The following is a 20,243-nucleotide window of genomic DNA, read 5'->3' as shown; positions in this document are numbered from 1 at the left end:
TAGGCCACAAACCATTTTGGACTTGGTTGCCAGCCGTCCCCAGCTCGTCTTCACACTATTGCTCAGCAGCCTCTGGCTATCGGGGAGGGTCCCCTAAAGGAAAGGCTAGTAGTATGGTTGCTCTCCTTTTCAAAGTAACTGTTTGGCACATGGAGTGAGTTAAAATCTCCCTTTTCCATCCACAGTTTTTTCCGTTTGTACTAATTACAAAGCCAAGGTTTCTGTTTCTGTGATGTTATTTCACTGCCTTTATTAACAAGATAGTGTTTTTTGCTTTATTCCTCTGGTTTTGTTTTAATTTTAAAACTTGTTCCTTGATTATAGAAATGTTTAATTCTAAATTATGAGATGAAGTGTTTGTAATCAGTATATTATGCCTCATATTCTAACTGTGGAATAAAGTCCATGTTCTCCATGTTTTTCACCCCCAAGTCAAATTATTTTTTAATTATTACTTGTAGATTGCAGAAAAGCAGAATGATGAGGAAGGTGTGTTCATGCTCCATCTGACATGTCTGCCACTTGGCGGTGGTGGCACACGCCTCTAATCCCAGCACTGAGGAGGCAGAGCCAGGCGGATCTTTTTGAGTCTGAGATCCAGGAAAGGCACAAAGCTACACAGAGAAACCCTGTCTCGGGGGGGGGGGGGGAGTAATGATTCTTTAAGAACCTGGGGGGCTGGAGAGATGCTCAGTGGTTAAGAGCACTGGCTGCTCTTCCACAGGACCTGGTTAAATCCCCCGCACCCACATGGCAGCTAACAACTCTAACTCCAGTTCCAAGGGATCTGGTGTCCTCTTCTGGGTTCTGAAGGTACTGGATGCAAATGCTGCACAGACACGCATGCAGACAAAAAAACACCCACACACATAAAATCAATTAATTCAAATCTGGGTTGGGGGTGTAGCTGTAGCTCAGCGACAGGACACTTGCTGTGGATTTGAGCCCCAGCACTGGAGAATCATGTTTACAGAGGGAAACAAGGAGAAGTACGGTTTCCTTCACTTGATTATGCAGTAAGTGCAGCTAAGGAAGTATTGCCTTGATTCCATTTGAGAGACTATCTGTGTTGTATATTGTGAAGGCCCAAATTACTCAGGGTCAGAGAATCTGAGCTTGCTTTACCCAGCAGTGCTGCATAAAGGGATGATTTGACCACGGGTGTGGTTGCCAGGTGTTTGGAAGGGTTGGTTGTGCAGTGTGCTTTGATCTAACAAGGTCTTTTGCCACGCCCCTTGGCATTGTTGTAAAAACCAGAGACAGAAGGGACCGCTGGGTTTTGATGCAGGTCCTCCCGAAGCTATCCTGTGTTTCTGTCTTTCTCCTCTTCGCTATCTTTCTATCTGAAAGTTTCTTATCCTTCTCTCCTCCTCATAGGAACTGTTTTAAGAGGTTGGAGCTGGCTTCCCACAATACATAAATCTCATACCTGTTCGCCGTGACTCCTGGATATATGCACGCATGAACTGAAGCCCAAACAGCTCCTGTTCTTCCTCTCCTTCTGCGCAATCACAGGGAGGAAGCGTCACTTCCAGTCTCAGCGGGTTGTCTCGGAAATTGACAAACCTAGCAGTTGACCAGAAAACAGTATTTTATAAGTGCCATAGAAGTGCATGTACAGCCTGGCGGTGGTGGCACACGCCTTGAATCCCAGCACTCGGGAGGCAGAGGCAGGCGGATCTCTATGAGTTCGAGGCCAGCCTGGTCTACAGAGCGAGATCCAGGAAAGGCACAAAGCTACACAGAGAAACCCTGTCTCAAAAAACAAAAACAAAAAAGAAGTGCATGTACATTTATTTCCCAGGGAAAAGATCAAATGACAGTCTACAGAATTACTATCTTCAATAATTGATTATCTTGCTGGGATCTAATATACCCAAAGAAGAGATGGTGTTTCGCCCCAAAGCTTACAAAGACAACTATTAGTTCATAACATGTATTTAATACAATGAGATCAAATTGTATCAAAATCTATGACTAATGCTATGAATATAGTTTGTGCCTGCTTTTATGGATTGATGCCTTAATCATCAAGTACAAAACTAAAGTTTCTGGATAAGTCAATGTATGAATGATTTTTGTTGTGGGGGTTCTGAATTTGGGTATCCATTGCCTCATTCCATCAGAAAATTACATTTTGGAGAGAATTTTATTGGTGTTCTAAAAGTAGGGGGGAAAAAAGTCTGCTTTCTATAGGCTAATACAGTTACCTGTGCCTGTTTGTAGTAATTCAGAAGGAAACTGGTCACTATTTTATTCTTTTGATTTTTGTATTGCAAAATGTTGATTAGCAGTATAAAGAGAATTTTCATGATATTGTCACCAACAAAAGACTTTTCTTTAAATTGATAAATCTCAGTACCATTTTAGTTTCAAGAATTATTTCTTGAATAAGCTAGATTGGTGTTATGTGAGTCACACTCATGAAAATTTTTTTTAAAGATTTATTTATTATGTATACAGAAGAGGGCACCAGATCTTATTACAGATGGTTGTGAGCCACCATGTGGTTGCTGGGAATTGAACTCAGGACCTCTGGAAGAGCAGTTGGTGCTCTTAACCTCTGAGCCATCTCTCCAGCCCATGAAACTTTTAAAGCATTGGAATATATGGGGTTTCTTTTGTTTTTTGTTCTTTTTTGGATGAAGAAATGAAAGTGATTTTATTCACAGCAAAAGTTATTGCATTCATAGAAAACCCTGAAGGGCCAAGAAAAAGATCCTTGAACTGGGTGATTCCTAAAAGATAATGTTAATATACAAAGTCAATTGGGTTTTGATCCAATGAGATGAGCAATATACTGAAGAATGAAGACAAACAATGGACTTAAGACTGTACATAATAACATAAGACCTGAAATATTCATGGAATGTAAACATGTGCAAAGCCTGCAGACTGGAAAATACAAAACATTGTTGAGAGAATTTAAGTCTAAATACATGGTATAATATTCCATGTTTCAGGGTAAAATTGGTCAAAAAAGGATTGCATTGGAATATATGTTTAAAATATAAACACTCAAGCTGGAGAAACAGCTCAATAGTTAAGAGCACTGGCTGCTCCTACAGAAGACCTAAGTTCAATTCCCAGCACCCATATGGTAGCCCAACCCTCTGTGACTCCAGCTCCAAGAAAACCAATGCTCTCTTCCGGCCTCCATGGGCACCTGGTACACAAGTGGTATGCAGGTAAAACACACACACAAAAGGAAAATTTAAATATACAAATATGCAGTCACATAAATCACAACTCAAAAGTGTTGTTCAGGGTCTGCATTCCTTCATTCTGCTCCCAGGAGTAAGTGTGCCACGCTGTAACCACACCCTTTTACCTCAGATTCGTCATTTCTTCCATGCAGCCTGGAATATCTTGCAGTTTATTGTTACTGAGAACAAGAGTCCCCAAGTTTTTCATATTTCTGATTGTTTCTGGCAAGCATGTTATTTCATTCCTCTGTAGCCACAATGTATGTAAACTTTGCATTCTGGAAAATAGAATGCTGCAATTAATAGTCACCTTGAATATGAAAAGCTGGTCTCATCGTATCATAACATTTAACATTCAATTTTTAAATTAATTTAATGATTTACTTAGTTATTATTTAACATTTAATAAAAATGCAGTTATTGGTTTGACAGACTTCATTCTTTCTTATTACCTGATTGCCAGGGAAACTACATCAGGGAATTAACTAAAGACTAGCTTTTCAACCTCTGGAGGCATCACCATCCCTGACCTAAGCTCTACTATAGAGCTATAGTAATAAAAACAGCTTGGTACTGGTATAAAAACCGACATACAGACCAATAGAATCAAATTGAAGACTCTGACATTAATCCATGCACATATGAACAACTGATTTTTGACAAAGAAGCCAAAACTATACAATGGAAAAAAGAAAGTATCTTCAACAAATGGTGCTGGCATAACTGGATGTCAATATGTAAAAGATTACAAATAGATCCATATCTGTCATCATGCACAAAACTCAAGTCCAAGTGGATCAAAGACCTCAACATAAATCCAGTTACACGGAACTTGATAGAGAAGAAAGTAGAAAGTACTCTTGAACGCATTGGCACAGGAGACCACTTCCTAAATATAACACCATTAGCACAGACACTGAGAACAACAATTAATACATGGGACCTCTTGAAACTGAGAAGCTTTTGTAAGGCAAACGATATGGTAAATAAGTAAAAAAGACAGCCTACAGAATGGGAAAAGACCTTCACCAACCCCACATCTGACAGAGGACTGATCTCCAAAGTATATAAAGAACTCAAGAAACTAGACATCAAAACACTGAACAATTAAAAAATGGGCTAAAGAGCTAAACAGGGAATTCTCAAAAGAAGAATCTCAAATGGCTGAAAGACATTTAAAGAAATGCTCAACATCCTTAGTCATCAGAGAAATGCAAATCAAAACGACTCTGAGATACCTCCTGTCAGAATGGCTATGATCAAAAACATGGACAGTCTATGTTGGAGAGGATGCGGAGCAAAGGGAACACTCCTCCACTGTTGGTGGGAGTGCAAACTTGTACAACCACTGTGGAAATCGGTATGGTGGTTTTTCAGAAAATTGGGGATCGATCTACCTCAAGACCTAGCCATACCACTCTTGGATATATACCCAAGGAATGCTCAATCATACCACAAAGATATATACTCAACTATGTTCATAGCAGCACTATTTGTAATAGCTAGAACCTGGGAACAACCTAGATTCCCATCAACTGAAGAATGGATTTTTTAAAATGTGGTACATATACACAATGGAGTAGTACTCAGCAGAGAAAAACAATGACAGCATGAAATTTGCAGGCAAATGGATGGAACTAGAAAATATCATCCTGAGTGAGGCAACCCAGACCCAGAAGGACAAACATGGTATGTACTCACTCAGAAGTGGATACTAGATGTAAAGCAAAGAACAATCAGACTGCAACCCACAGAACCAGGGAGGCTATATAGCAGGGGGGACCCTAGGATGACTGTGGCTTATAATAAGTTTTGGTTTTACTCAATCACTGGACAAGCCTCAGAGAAACATTTCACTATTACAATAAGAATTTGTACTGTATCAAGCTGATAATAGGAAATAAATAAATAAATAAAAATGGAAAAAGACTAGCTTTTATGCAGTGGCAGAAACGAAAATGTTTACACTGCTTGTTTTTCATAGTTTTCTATATAAACAGTTGCAAATGTCACATAATATGAATCTTAAAAATCAGGAACTTGGGTTGGGGATTTAGCTCAGTGGTAGAGTGATTGCCTAGCAAGCACAAGGCCCTGGGTTCGGTCCTCAGCTCAAAAAATAAATTTAAAAAAATCAGGAACTAATTTGATTCTGGGCAAGGCAGTACGGACTCAGGTCAAGATTCCTATGTTCAAATCCAATTAATGTCACTCACTGAGCCTTGGGCATAAGTGACAAACATCTCTGCATTGGTTCCCTCATCCTTTAGTAGCCTATGCAGAAGTGCCTGGCATGCACTAAGCAGTGTGATTACTGTGGCGTGTTCTTGGTGATGTCTTGAAAGCAATTAGTTTTCCCTTCCCCAAATCCTCTTACATATTTGGAATAAATGGAAATAACCCCCTGAAAGAATAAATTTTGAACTAATTGGGTCTTTTGCGATTATTATGGGCTCCTAGTTGTTTGGTATAGTGTTTCTTATTTTTCAGAGGTGGCTTTGCATTGTCGTAGCATCAATTTTACCTTTCTAGACTGTCAGGAAGTTGTTGAAGGCTGTTGCTTCCCATATCCAGCCACTCAAGGGCAGGCATGTTCAACACAGCAAGAGGGATTGTAGTGAAGCGGTTCATACTCAGATCAAGGTGGGTGACTTTTAACAGCTTGCTGAGCTAAAAAGGAACGTAGGTTTTTAAAATAATTGTCCACACATACATTACTAGAAGACTCACACTGATAAACTATTTCCCATAAAAAGTTCATATTGCATGAGCTTTATATATCTAGGAATCCACAAATCACACATAAAACTGCGTAACTTCTGGCATTACACTTGAGCTTTGTTTAGATACAGGAATCCATAACAAATAAAATATAAGGATAATGGAAGCTGGGCATGGTGGTACATGCCTATAATCCCAGAGACTGAGGGCAGCCTGGGCTACAAAGACACTTTCTCAAAAAAAAAAAAAAAAAAAAGGCAGGTGTGGTGGTACATGCCTTCAATCCCAGCACTAGAGCCAAAGGCAGCAGATTTCTCTGAGTTCAAGGCCATTGTGGTCTACACAGTGTGCTCCAAGACAGCCATAGCTACACAATAGACCCTGTCTTATAAAACAACAACAACAACACCCTGAGTCATCTGGGCTCCCAGTAAAATGAAATGAAAATCTTTTATTCAAAGACAATTTGTCTTCCAAGATAACCAAGTTCCAGGGTTAATAGGACCTGTGTGGCAAAAGCATCCCCCTACCTCAGGAAGCATTTCTCATATTTCTCATGTTTATTTTCAGCCAGCGACTGAGAATAAGGGAAAACTTCCTTCCTCTTCAAGATAATGGTTGCCTTACCAACTTACTCACACTCACTGTCTCAAACATCGAGCTCACTCCATAATGATTCCGGTTTAAAGTGCAGTGAGTGACTGCGGATCTTACACCGCACAGCACAGTGCTCAGCTGGAGAAGAAGAACGTGCTACTGTGGCAGTCCTGTCACCCTGCTCCTTGGAGCTAGTGCCTGTCCCCAATTTGATATCTGCCATGACTATGAATGTCTTTTATATTTTGTTACTGTATGGAAATATTTGCCTTTCTAAGTAGTATTTTTTCATGGAATGTATTATTTTATGGTTCTCACATTTGAGGTTTATATTGGACTGGCTTTTCAGAGTACTAGGGTTAAAGGTGTGTGCCGCCGTGCCTGGATTCTCTCATCAGTTTTAAAATGTATTCAAGGTAATGCTTAGAGCTCCACTTTTTTTTTTTTTTTTTTAAGCTGAGGATCGAACCCAGGGCCTTGCACTTGCTAGGTGAGCGCTCTACCACTGAGCTAAATCCCCAACCCCTGTTTGTTTTCTTTTTTTAATCTAAAAATATCTATTATTGGGGCTGGAGATGGCTCAGCAGTCAAGAGCACTAGCTGCTGTTCCAGAGGACCCTGGTTCAATTCCCAGGACCCACATGGCAGCTCACAACTGTCTGTAACTCCAGTTCCAGGGCATCTGACACCCTCATACAGACAGACATACAGGCAAAGCACCAATGCATGTAAAAAAAAAAATAGTATCTATTAAGTTATTTCTGTTCTCCACTTTTATTTGAGAAAACTAGTGATGTGATGAGCCCACAGTTTTCCTTAAATAAGTGAATAATTATGACAGCGACCACACAAAGGCAATGTCATTATTTCTGCTTTATGAATGAAATCACTCAGAGAGTTCATGTAACTCGACGAACTCAAGCTTTTATAGACCTAAAGCCACAAAATTCCTTCCTCTTTATCCTACTGGAAGTTTTAAGATATAAGAATTTAATTAACATTTACAAAACAAACATAAAGAGCCTACCCACTTGGCTGCCAAGGTTCTGTATTTTGAATTCCTTCTGTACCATCTGTGCCAAGAAGTACACAAATACAGTGTTTTGTTGTTAGTGCAAAAAAGCAGGATGAGGGAGCTGAGGAGATGGCTTAGTGGGTAAGGTGCTCGCTTGCATAAATGTTAGGACCTGAGTTTGGATTCTTAGCACTTAAATAAAAAGCTGTATGTGTAGCACATCTGAACCCCAGTGCTGAGAAGCAGAAACACAAGGGTCCACGGAGCTCAGGATTGGGAAAGACATCTGAGGACATCTGGCCTATACGTACATACATGCATATATACATACATACAGATACATACATGCATGCATATATACATACATACAGATACATACATGCATGCATATATACATACATACAGATACATACATGCACACACACACACACACACACACACACACACACACGTACACGTGTGCACACACACACAGGAAGCTGTATGATTCCATCTAGTAGGTAATGCTGTTTCTCCAGCTTTTTAATTCAAGCCATGAATAAAAATGCATTTCTAAAACTATTGTCAGGCTTTTCAAATTTCCAAAAGATTCAATGTGGAGTATAAAAAAGTGTTTATGTTAACAGGTACATATACTAATGACGTAGGTACAATTTAATGTCTGACAGAGAAATCTTCAGTTGCTGACCCCTCAATAGTACTAAAATCCTTTTTGTTGTTTTTTTTTCCTCTGAGGCAGGTCCCACTCTGTAGTGTTGGCTAACCTGCAACTTGCTATGTAGACCAGGCTAGCTGAGAACTTCAAGAGCTCTATCTGCCTCTGCCCCCCTCCAAGTGCTGGGATTAAAAGCCACCACATATATCTAGAATCATTTCATTATAGAGTATGGGAAAGATAATAAATCTGTCTAACAGCCTTATATGTGAAAACAGAAATCTAATATTAGAGGATGTGTCCAAGGATACATAGCTACTTAGAGGACACACTGTGGTATTAAATGGTCTTTGGGTCAGATCTCAGAATAGTATTTCTAATATTTTAGTAGCAGTTTCCTCTGAAATTGAAACATTCCATCCTGCAGGGAAGCTCTGTAAGCTATTGGTAAACAACTCAAATTAGCTCCAGGAAGTACCTGAAACTGACCAGATTCACTGGGGTCCTTCCCAAGAGTGAACTACAGAGACTGCTGAGAGTCACTCAGAGACAAGCCAAGAAGCAAGTAAGACTCTTGAGGCCAGAGCAACTGCTTGGAGGAAGCAGACACCAGCTGAGCAGCCTGGAAGAGGTTTAGACCAAATTTGTCACTTGGAAAGGACACTCCAACTTGTAGAGTGCCTGCAGGCCAGTAGTGTGCTCCAGGTTCCCAGCTTTTGTGAGCTGTCACCCATGTGGGGATGGGCTTTAATGATGCAGCTGTCTGGGAGTCATTTCTGCTCCTGCAAGTAACCCCTCACCCACATTCCTTGTAAGGAACCAAAATAAAACTCATGGTTCACCAAGTTGGACTGTGGTGTTCTCTGTACTTTGGTCTGTCATGGGCTCCCTTTCTGGGGTGAGTAGACGCGTGTGTTGTGTCTCCCCAGGAAAAGTCTTGTCTCACGACAGTGACCTGTCTCCTGGAGAATCTAAGGTGAAGGGAATGGCTAATGACATGTCCAAGTTCACATAGCTTGTTAGTTGAAAAAGCCTATCCTAGAAACAAAATCACAAGTTTTAGAAAACATACATATCAGCCTTGCTACACGTATAAATTGTTCCTATCACCATTTCCCTCATGTTTTTTATTGGAATAATCTAACATGATGAAACACATGTGTTATGTTTGCAAGAGCAAACCAGGAGGAGTTGACTATTATTGGTAACATGCCCAGTGGTTTGGGAAAGAAAAGTCTGATACACTCAAAAGGTAAAGTAAGAAAATGAAACTGTACCTTCTGTTTTATTTTACTATTTTTCTTAACTTTGTTCTTGCAAAGTCATTGTTTTCAAGGCAGAAAAAGCATAGACATTTCTTGCTGATTCTAAGAGCATTAGTTTGTTTGAAAGGTAACACGGATGTCTTTGTCAATTTAATTTAACCAATGACAAGACACCAAATCAAAGGCAGGAGCCTTTTCAATCTGCTAGCTTATTTTTTTACTTGGAAAAGCCTAGGATGCCAGCATGAAGCACACTTCCTACAATTCATGTCATACTCTTTGTCTATTTCAGATCTGTGAGCATGCTATAAAAATCAACTAGGAAAAGAGGTTTTCTATTCTCTCATTGTTCTTCATAGCAATTACATACATATTCATTCAAAAATGCATGAAGTGCAAATTCACAGACATCATGTACACTTCTAATCCTAGCACTCAAAAAGCTAAGGAGTGAGAATTGAGAGATTGAGGCCAGCCTAGACTAAATAGGGAGTTCAAGGTCACTACGAGCTGCACTGTGAAACTATGCCTCATGACAGACAGACAGAGAGACAGACAGAGAAACAGACAGACAAAGAAGCCTCAAGGGCTGGGGAGATAGCTCAGTAGCAGAGTGTCTGCTCAGCATGCATGTGACCTTGGTTTCAATCACTAGCAGTGCCAAAATAATCAAGCATGTATGAGTAACCACTACAGGAACCAGGTTTCTCCTTATTATGGGAATATTAAATTAAATAAGGTTCTGTCTTCTCTCCAAAAAGAGAAAAGCCAGTCAACAAATAATGCAGAACAGTCCCAGAAATAGAGGTGCCTTGTATGCCAAGTAGAGTTGGTTCTAAGAAAAGATTTGCCTTCTGGTAGAAAGTGCTTTTCACTAAGTATTTCTTTCCTAAAATAAAATTCATAACACTGCTTCACAAGTTTTTTGTTTGTTGATATCTCCCCCCCCCAACAATCACATGCCTGAGAAGCAAACTATTTGTAGATGCCAACAAAACAGACATTTAGACCTTCTGACCTCCGGAGGGAGGTCACTTATATCTCTGTTCACAGCCAGTTCTAGCTTCTCCAAGCTGGCACAGTTGCTCAGCTCTTTGGGGACAGTCTTGATTTTGTTGTAGCTAAGAATCAGTTCCTGCAGTCTAGTGAGTAGTCCTGCGTAATAAAAACAACAACAACAACAACAACAGTAAATACTAACAATACACAATAGGAAGCAGGTGGACTTGGTGTTTCCTGCCACTAAGTGCTGCTTGCATACTTAAATTATTTGCATATTGGCAAATTCAGTTACTCTCTTTTTCCCTTTTCTCATCTTTAAACCAGGGGCACATTTATTGTGCTGTAGGAGGAAAGGCAGTGGTATTTTTATTCTGCTTTATGTATACTCCGTATCCTTGATCAAGGTGGCTGTGGATGGTACAGACCATGCCTAGCATGTACCAGACCCTGGGTAATGGGACCTTAGCCCACTCTGTGGCTCTGGCAGGCCTTGCCTTCTTCCCAAATCCCTCCACCTTGCTAAAAAACCATTAGATTACATTCCTAAAACTAGCCACCAAGGTCTGTTCCCTTATTTGACCACTTTCTCCTCCTTGGGCTGACTACTGAAATCCAGCTATCAAAAACCCCCTTTGGGGCCGGGCAGTGGTGGCGCACTCCTGTAATCCCAGCACTCAGGAGGCAGAGGCAGGTGGATCTCTGTGAGTTCGAGGCCAGCCTGGCTTACAGAGCTAGTCCAGGACAGGCTCCAAAGCTACAGAGAAACCCTGTCTCAAAAAACAAGAAACAAACAAACAAAAAAGAACAAACAAACAAACAAAAACCCTTTGGTTCACCTAACTAACATGCCTAATTAAAATTAAACACTTCATCCTAACACGGGGGTTCCCATTTTACCTCTATAAATCGCCATTTGCCTATGGGCCACATCTGTCTCCTCTCTATCCAGAGGCAGTCCTGTGTCCCTCAGGACAAGCACCCCTGCCCCCCTCCCCTCGCCCTCTTCCCCTTCTCCCTCAGCCCTCTACCACCACACCCTAGCCCATTCTAAACACAGACCTCCCCTTTTGCTCTTAAAAATTACAGCGGTAAGGTCATTTGCTGCTGTTTTCTGCCTGAGTCCCAACCTAATAAAGGATATCTCTGTGAAAACAGGTATTTGGGTATAGTTTGTACCTAATCCAGGGTCTGGGAGGGAGACCCCACTGTGCAGGAGTCCCCTTCACTGGGCTTGATCTCTAACCCAAAACCCCCAAACGGATTAACTACATCCTGAGCAATTTTTCATTTGGGAGCATTTTCCCATCGTCTAATGAATTTCCCCCCCTTTATTGCCATGAGTGTGTTTTAAGATAAATGGTTAAACCAGCAATATTGTTTTCAAAATATACAAGATATTTCCAAAAGCTTTTATCAACTGAAATTTTATCCATCACCCAGTGTAAGTTTGAATTCCGTGAAGCATTTAGTTAGATAAAATGTTTAAAATTTTCTCAGGCTTCAGTGATAAGAATTTTATTTCATGTATTTTAAGAGGGGGAGGGAAGTAAAAAGCCCATTTGTCAGGTAGATAAAATAGCACAGGAATAAAAGCAATAGTCCTTACCAATTCCTCGGGGGATCTCTGAAATTGTGTTTCGAGATAAGTCTAGCACAATGAGATTCTGGAATCTTCCAATGAATTCAGGAATTTTCAGCAAACCCGTCCTATGAAGTTGCCATTCTTGTAGCTGACTCAGTTTCAGTAGAGAAGAAGGGAGAGTCTAAAGTAAAACATGTGTACAGTCATTGCATGGCCTGGATACTCCAGCATTGTCCTGCTCTGCTGTGGTGACAGGGTCTGGATTATTCTACATTGTCCTGCTCTGCTGTGGTGACATGGTCTGGATTATTCTACATTGTCCTGCTCTGCTGTGGTGACAGGGTCTGGATTATTCTGCATTGCCCTGCTCTGCTGTGATGACATGGTCTGGATTATTCCAGCATTGTCCTGCTCCACTATGGTGACAGGGTCTGGATTATTCCAGCATTGTCCTGCTCTGCTGTGGTGACAGGGTCTGGATTATTCCAGCATTGTCCTGCTCTGCTGTGATGACAGGGTCTGGATTATTCCAGCATTGTCCTGCTCTGCTGTGGTGACAGGGTCTGGATTATTCCAGCATTGTCCTGCTCTGCTGTGATGACAGGGTCTGGATTATTCCAGCATTGTCCTGCTCTGCTGTGGTGACAGGGTCTGGATTATTCCAGCATTGTCCTGCTCTGCTGTGGTGACAGGGTCTGGATTATTCCAGCATTGTCCTGCTCTGCTGTGGTGACAGGGTCTGGATTATTCTACATTGTCCTGCTCCGCTATGGTGACAGGGTCTGGATTATTCTGCTTTGCCCTGCTCCGCTGTGGTGAGATGGGATTTGAGAAGCACTTGGAGATACTTTCCCCTCAATTGGTGACGTTTCCAGGCACGTTGGGCTACTTCTACTACTCAAACCTTGGCTTTTATGATTTTTCAATTGTTAAAAATTTATTCTCAGTTTTATACAAGTTACTATTTATCTACTTCATCATTTATTGCTAAATCTTCGATTCTCAACCATAGCTGAATAAACAAAACTATCATAGTCTGGCCAGTAATGGACACACATAGACGTCTGCCTAATGAATGATTCTGTCATATTTATCAGACTATCCAAGATCACATACATAATTGAAAATGAGAATATTCCAAACATCACTTTGGTGATTTGAGGGTCTCTCTACAGAGCCCTGGATGTCCTAGAACTCACAATGCAGACCAGGCTGTTCTGGAACTCAGAGAGATCCACCTGCCTTTGCCTCCAAAGTGCTATGATTAAAGGTGTGTGCCATCACTTCCAACCTATTTTATGAGGTTTTTTTAAATGTTTTTTTTTTGCCTTTAAACGCAGAACTCTATGCCTTTTCAAGCCAAATAAATAAATAAACTAGGAAACTGACCACATACTTAATGATACCTCTATGAATGAAAAACAAACACTGATCCAAGAGTTTGAAGCTCTTGTAAAATATTAGTCTATCTGATGTAATTAAGCACAGTTGTGCATGTGTGTTCAAACCCATGAGGGAGAGAAAAATATCGATCAGGGGGATACCTAACAAGAAATGCTCCCTTCCATTTTGAAGTCTAAATTGCTAGGTTAGCTATGTGATTTGGTTTAGCCTGGTCGTCACTATTGTAGAGGACAGGGGCTATCTGCTTATTAGAAGGGTCTAGAGAATAAATATCACAAGGGATCTGAGTTCAGGTGGGATGGGAGCAAAGAAACTCTTGGGCAAAAAAAAAAAATCATGCTGGGTGGTGGTGGCGCACGCCTTTAATCTCAGCAATCAGGAGGCAGAGGCAGGTGGATCTCTGAGTTCGAGGCCAACCTGGTCTACAGAGTGAGATCCAGGAGAGGTACCAAAACTACACAGAGAAACCCTGTCTCAACACAGCCCCCCCCCCAAAAAAAAATCATGCATTTACACTTCTTTTCCATTGTTCATGGTGCCCAAACTTGTGCTATTAAAGAACTTCTAGCTCCCCTGGTCTTAAGGAGTCTCAAATCCTCTCAGGTCTTCACTCAGTCCAGAGTGTGGGTGATCAAGAACTGCTCCTGGGGCTCTTACCTTCCACTCTTCCTTTTCTATCTTCAGAATGACTCTCCCATCTTCCCTGGTGACCTTTTCTTTCAGCTTCGTTAAGCTTACCCGGTCTTCCCAGATCCGCACCAGCCTAAGACATGGGACATATTTTTATTCATAGGTAATGGCAAAGGTAGCATTTAAAAGGTCCAGCCGGGCAGTGGTAGCGCCCGCCTGTAATCCCAGCATTCAGGAGACAGAGCCAGGCAGATCTCTGTGAGTTCGAGGCCAGCCTGGTCTACAGAGCGAGATCCAGGACAGGCACCAAAACACCAGAGAAACCCTGTCTCAACACAGCCCCCCCCCCAAAAAAAAATCATGCATTTACACTTCTTTTCCATTGTTCATGGTGCCCAAACTTGTGCTATTAAAGAACTTCTAGCTCCCCTGGTCTTAAGGAGTCTCAAATCCTCTCAGGTCTTCACTCAGTCCAGAGTGTGGGTGATCAAGAACTGCTCCTGGGGCTCTTACCTTCCACTCTTCCTTTTCTATCTTCAGAATGACTCTCCCATCTTCCCTGGTGACCTTTTCTTTCAGCTTCGTTAAGCTTACCCGGTCTTCCCAGATCCGCACCAGCCTAAGACATGGGACATATTTTTATTCATAGGTAATGGCAAAGGTAGCATTTAAAAGGTCCAGCCGGGCAGTGGTAGCGCCCGCCTGTAATCCCAGCATTCAGGAGACAGAGCCAGGCAGATCTCTGTGAGTTCGAGGCCAGCCTGGTCTACAGAGCGAGATCCAGGACAGGCACCAAAACACCAGAGAAACCCTGTCTCGAAAAAACAAAACAAAATTAAAAGGTCCACCCAAACCACTGATACACAGTGAAAGGAACAGAGACTGCATGAATCTGAGAGAGAGCAAATGGTGAATGGGAAGAAGGGCTGAAGGGAAGAGAGACAAGGGGGAAACAATGTGGTTAAATGTGATTTTGCAAAAAAGAAAAAATAAATAAAAAGAACCATGGATCCAATGCTAACATGTGCAAAAACCTTTCATCTGATTTCCAATACCGTTGGCTCAGTGCTCATCATGGCAGGAAGCAGACAGGCACGGTGATGGCTCCTAATGTTTCCCGGACAGTTCTGTTAACTGGAACCCACTCGTTCAAATAGGAGCTGTGAGGCTACTCTCATTCAAACTACCACATCTTCTAAAATCTCTTTTGTGTCCCCGAGCTGCTTAAGATGGTCTGTTTTGAGGATACGACAGCCTCCCATCTTCTTAAGGTGCTGGCCCTTTTATAACCCTGAATCTCTTCACCTTAATGCTCTTCCCACTTGTATTGGCCTTTGAGAGTGAGCCTGTCTTGGATTACTAACACCATTGCTTCAAGATTGGTTTATTTGTTTTCGTGCTAGGGAAAGCACAGTGCCTTTCACATACTAAGCTCATTCCTAAGGTTTTGTATCACAATTCTCTCTATATTTTGCTTCTAATAGCATTAGTGAGATATGATTCACATGCTATAGAATTCAACCTTTTAAAGTATACAAGTCAACGATTTTATCTGTAAATCCACAACATAAAGCAACTGTCTCCACTATCTAGTTCCAAAATATTTTATCACTCAAAAATCCCAAGTAACGATGGTGCACGCCTTTAATCTGAGCACTAGGGAGGCAGAGCCAGGTGGATCTCTATGAGTTCAAGGCCAGCCTGGTCTACAGAGAGAGACCCAGGACAGGCACCAAAAACTACATGGAGAAACCCTGTCTCAAAAAAAAAAAAAAAAAAAAAAGTTCCCTTCAATCCTCAATCCTCATTAGCAGATATTCCTCATCCCCTCTTTCCCTCCCTGATCCTTACTATTTTTTTGTACTTATACAGTTGCCTGTTCTGTGCCTCATGTAAACAGGGCAATATATAAGTCTGCCTGGCCCCTTAGGACAATTTAAAGTTCATCCGCATTGTGTAGCACCAATCAGCAATGTACTTCCTCTGATGGTGGGACAGCGCTACAGGACAGATCTATCACATTTGTTTGGTCACCCATCAGCTGACAATTGTGTCTTGGCTCTTCTGTATCATATTGCTTTGTGTACATGTCTCTTTGTTAACTGATAAATAACAATTATAAAAGGCCATTCTTTTGGACCAAACTCTTACACTGGACCTCAACAAATCAGACTAAAAATCAAAATAAAGTTCTGTAGCAGTCTGAATAAGAAGGGCCTCCATAATCTCATATATTTGAATGCTTAGTCATCAGGGAGTGGCACTACTTGAGAAGGTAAGTGTGGCCTTGTTGGAGGAAGTGTGTCACTGGGGATGGGCTTTGAGGTTTCAGATGCTCAAGCCAGGCCCAGTGTGGCACTCTCTTCTTGCTGCCTGCAGATCCAGATGTAGAACTCTCAGCTCCTTCTCCAGCACCATGCCTGTCTGCACACTGCCATGTTCCCCACCATGATGATGATGGACTAAACCTCTGAAACTACAAGCAAGCTCCAATTACATGCTTTCTCTTATAAGAATTGCCTTGGTCATGTGGTCTCTTCACCACAATAGTACAGTGACTAAGACAAGTTCCGTGTCACAAAAATAAGAGTTCTCAGGCCTTCTGAAAAATCATGGCAGGTGACAGCCACCTTCCCCACCAAAATAGTTCCAATAAGTTTAGTAATGAATTTCCCTCGGCCATAATCCTAACACATAATCCTAACTTAATCCTAAAAGCAATGTGAGGTAGTCTGATATGACATAGCTGTTTATTTTATAATTCTGTCTTCTTGTCTTGGTTTTATAAAGAAAAGTTGATAGACAATTACACGGTTGGGCTTGCCTGGCGGACCGCCTAACTATTTCCGGTGTAGAATAGCCATCTCCGGGTCAGACATCTCGCGGGACCGGGACTCTGTGGCCTTACGTGGTTGCGTAAAGCGCGCGCGCAGCCATGTAATCTACACACATGTGTGGAGTACCCACAGGAGTCCCTGTACGCATGCGCGGCCCAACCTTTAAAAAGCCGGCGCCATCTTGCTCGAGGCTCTCAGTCTCTCTCTGTCTCTCTCTCTCCCCACGTATGTTTCACCCAGGCCTGTCACCTCTATCCTCTTTAATAAAACTCTCCAGTGGTTCTGTCGTGTTCGGGACGTGTTCCTAGCGCTGCTTAACTACTAACAAAAGTAACTTTGGAATGACCAAGCTGCGTCATGTTCTATTATTTCCCTTTTTCCTCCAGTTCTTAAATCTGTTCTTACTTGGCTTGATAGAACGAGTGCCGCCTGACCCTAGGGCCATCACTCAACCTATTGAAGATCTTCTGAAGCAGGAGCTATGGAGACAGCTGAGGTAATAAAATGGGGACCTGAGTCCAGATCCCCAGCACCAATGTGAGCCCATGACACATCTGTAACCCCAGAGGAGGGGAGATGGGATGATGAGCAGATGCCCAGGGCTCACTGGGCACCCAGCCTAGCTGAGTTACAAGTTCAGTGAAAGACGATGATGATGATGATGATGATGATGATGATGATGATAACAATAATAATAATGTGGGCAGTAACTGAGGAAGGCACCCAACACTAATCTGCATATGCATTTACATGCTCACACTCACATGCACACACACATGCACATATATACACAAATGTATAAGGTGGAGAGTGTCTGAGGAAGAGAGCTGACATCCACCTCTGGCCTTCACTTGCAGGTATACATGTACACTTGCACATGTACACACCCATCTGAACACCTATACACACAACACACACACACACACACACACACACATCTTTAAAATTAATTGCTATTTGACCTTTCACAGGTTGTATATTTTTATTTCCAGGGCTATATTCTTAGGAGAATTGCTGAGGTGTCATATCATAACTTTCTTTTTTTCTATTTTTTATTATTAATTTTTAAAAATTTATTTTACGGGGGCTGGAGGGATGGCTCAGAGGTTGAGAGCACTGGCTGTTCTTCCAGGGGTCCTGAGTTCAATTCCCAGCAACCACATGGTGGCTCAAAACCATCTACAGTGAGATCTGGTGCCCTCTTCTGGACTGCAGGCCAAACACTCACTGTATACATAATAAATAAATCTTTAAAAATTTTTTTTATTTTACATACCAACCTCAGTTTCCCCTCCCTCCTCTCCTCCTGCTCTCTCATATTGTAACTTTCTAATGAACCAACAGAACAGCAGAGCCCCAGCTTCACATTCTGACTGCCCACTCTCCACAGCTCTTTCTCACTGTGTCTAGTGACTCATCGTCCTCCTGCTTCAGCATCCCAATGGTTCGGATTACAGGCACATGCCACCATATCTGGCAAAACCATGTTTTATAATGCTGTGAGGTGGTTTTGCAGTGAAACATTTTTTAATGTTAATAGAAAGTGTTTTGTTTTGGTTGAGTTTTTTGAGGTCTTTAGCTATTTATTTCCTGGACAGATAATCTGAACATTTAGGAGACAGAAGCAGATGGACCAGTCCAAGCCCAGTGCCTCTCTCTCTTTCTCTTACACACACACACACACACACACACACACACACACACACACACACACGCAAGCACGCAGTAGCCTAGGATATAAAGGGAGCTAACCTGAGGGCCAAACCACACTCAGGAACTGGCCGAGGGAGGTGAACGGGCTTAGAGTCTAACCATGTGGAGTCTGTGCTTCGGACATTTTTGCAATCCCCCCCCCCCCCCCCCGTTGGAGCCACTAGAGTTGAACTTCCTCTTGTTTTTTCTTTTAAATTGACAGTAGCTATTTGCTTCATGAATTAGAACTGCAGGGAGCCATGTGTATTCACAACGAAAGGAGGTATTCCTGCAAGATTAGGTTGAAGGCAACCAACCAGGAAAGTTGATTTCAGAAGTAATGAGAGCCCAATATTAAAATACATCCCTCCTCTATTAAGAAGGATCATGTGATCCAGAGGGTCCCTGGCTACAGCTCATGGCCATTCAGATAGGTTGGGGAATATGTCCGTCTTCTGCTGTCAGGTGCGGCTCTAGGTGAATAAAATCCTGAAAATTAGACTGTCATATAAGCCAGACTTCCATGGGTGTTAAGCAGAGTTCTGTTTCCACCCAAAAACATCCTTTTGTTACTCTCAACACATAGTCCATCTGAGTCAGTTATTTCCTTTAAGAAGAGTTTGGGCTGGAGAGATGGCTCAGTGGTTAAGAGCACTGACTGCTCTTCCAGAGGTCCTGAGTTCAGTTCCCAGCAACCACATGGTGGCTCACAACCATCTGTAATGAGATCTGGTGCCCTCTTCTGGCCTGCAGTCATACATGCTGTATACATAATAAATAGATACATCTTTAAAAAAAAATTAAAAAAAAAAAAAAGAAGAGTTTGAGAGGGCTGGAGAGGTGGCTCAGTGGTTAAGAGCACTGGTTGCCCTTCCAGAGGACCAGGGTTTGACCCTTCAGCACTCACATGACAGCTGGAAACCATCTGTAATTCTAGTCCCAAGGGATCTGATACCCTCTACTGGCCACTGAGGGCACTTCATGGGAGAGGAATACAGACATACAGGCAGGCAAAACACTCATGCATGCAAAATAATAAAATAATAATAAAGAAAAAATTAAAGACTATTTTGAGGGCTGGGGAGATGGTTCAGTAGTTAAGAGCACTTCTTGTTCTTCCAGAGGCTCCAGATTCAGTCCCCAGCACCCACATGGCAACTCACAGGTGTTAGTAACTTCAGCTCCTGGGGATCCAGTGCCCTCTTCTGGTCTCCATGGGTACTGCACACATGTGGAAGACAGACCTACCTGCAGTCCAACACTCATATACATAAAATAAAAATAAAGTGTCTTAAAGACACTTTTGAGTTTTCAGTAAATAAAGATTATTTTGAGTTTTCGGTAAATAAAAATCTATCAAATTCAGCGGAGCTCTTACTAAGTGACCTTTTTATAACAATGAGATTGTAAATTTCCACTAATCTAAGGGAAAATGTCAGAGCGTACTTGTGCTGAAATTCCTTCTCTCGCTTCACATCTTCATTGTGCTTCTTTATTCTTTCCTCCCAGACTTCCTTGACAGCGTTGACGGCCCCAGTACAAACCGCATTGTCTGTCATGACTTTTCCACATTGTAGTCGAGTCATCTACTTCCGTAAGTTCTGAAGAGCTGAGTCACAGGCCGCCTCAGGAAAGAC

The 20,243-nt window shown here is 41.9% G+C and overlaps 2 protein-coding genes across 2 annotated transcripts in view; one reads left to right on the top strand and one right to left on the bottom strand.

Annotated features, from left to right (window-relative positions):
* Positions 1 to 1,666, top strand: part of Trmt13 (tRNA methyltransferase 13 homolog) — a 23,753-nt gene extending 22,087 nt beyond the window's left edge. The window contains exon 11 of the mRNA XM_036190495.1: positions 1,378 to 1,666. Coding sequence (XP_036046388.1) covers positions 1,378 to 1,420 — 43 coding nt within the window. The 3' untranslated portion in view covers positions 1,421 to 1,666. The remainder of the gene's footprint in view (positions 1 to 1,377) is intronic.
* Lrrc39 (leucine rich repeat containing 39) overlaps positions 1 to 20,243 on the bottom strand; it is a 22,709-nt gene extending 2,466 nt beyond the window's left edge. Inside the window, exons 1-7 of the mRNA XM_036190501.1 lie at positions 20,053 to 20,243; positions 14,591 to 14,696; positions 12,068 to 12,224; positions 10,478 to 10,614; positions 5,731 to 5,876; positions 3,332 to 3,484; positions 1,430 to 1,566 (exon numbers count right to left, since the gene is read on the bottom strand). Of these exons, the coding sequence (XP_036046394.1) occupies positions 1,430 to 1,566; positions 3,332 to 3,484; positions 5,731 to 5,876; positions 10,478 to 10,614; positions 12,068 to 12,224; positions 14,591 to 14,696; positions 20,053 to 20,192 (976 nt within the window). The 5' untranslated portion in view covers positions 20,193 to 20,243. The remainder of the gene's footprint in view (positions 1 to 1,429; positions 1,567 to 3,331; positions 3,485 to 5,730; positions 5,877 to 10,477; positions 10,615 to 12,067; positions 12,225 to 14,590; positions 14,697 to 20,052) is intronic.

This window comes from Onychomys torridus, chromosome 6 (assembly GCF_903995425.1).
Source record: "Onychomys torridus chromosome 6, mOncTor1.1, whole genome shotgun sequence".
Taxonomy (NCBI): Eukaryota; Metazoa; Chordata; class Mammalia; order Rodentia; family Cricetidae; genus Onychomys; species Onychomys torridus.
This window is presented reverse-complemented; position numbering and strand designations above follow the sequence as displayed.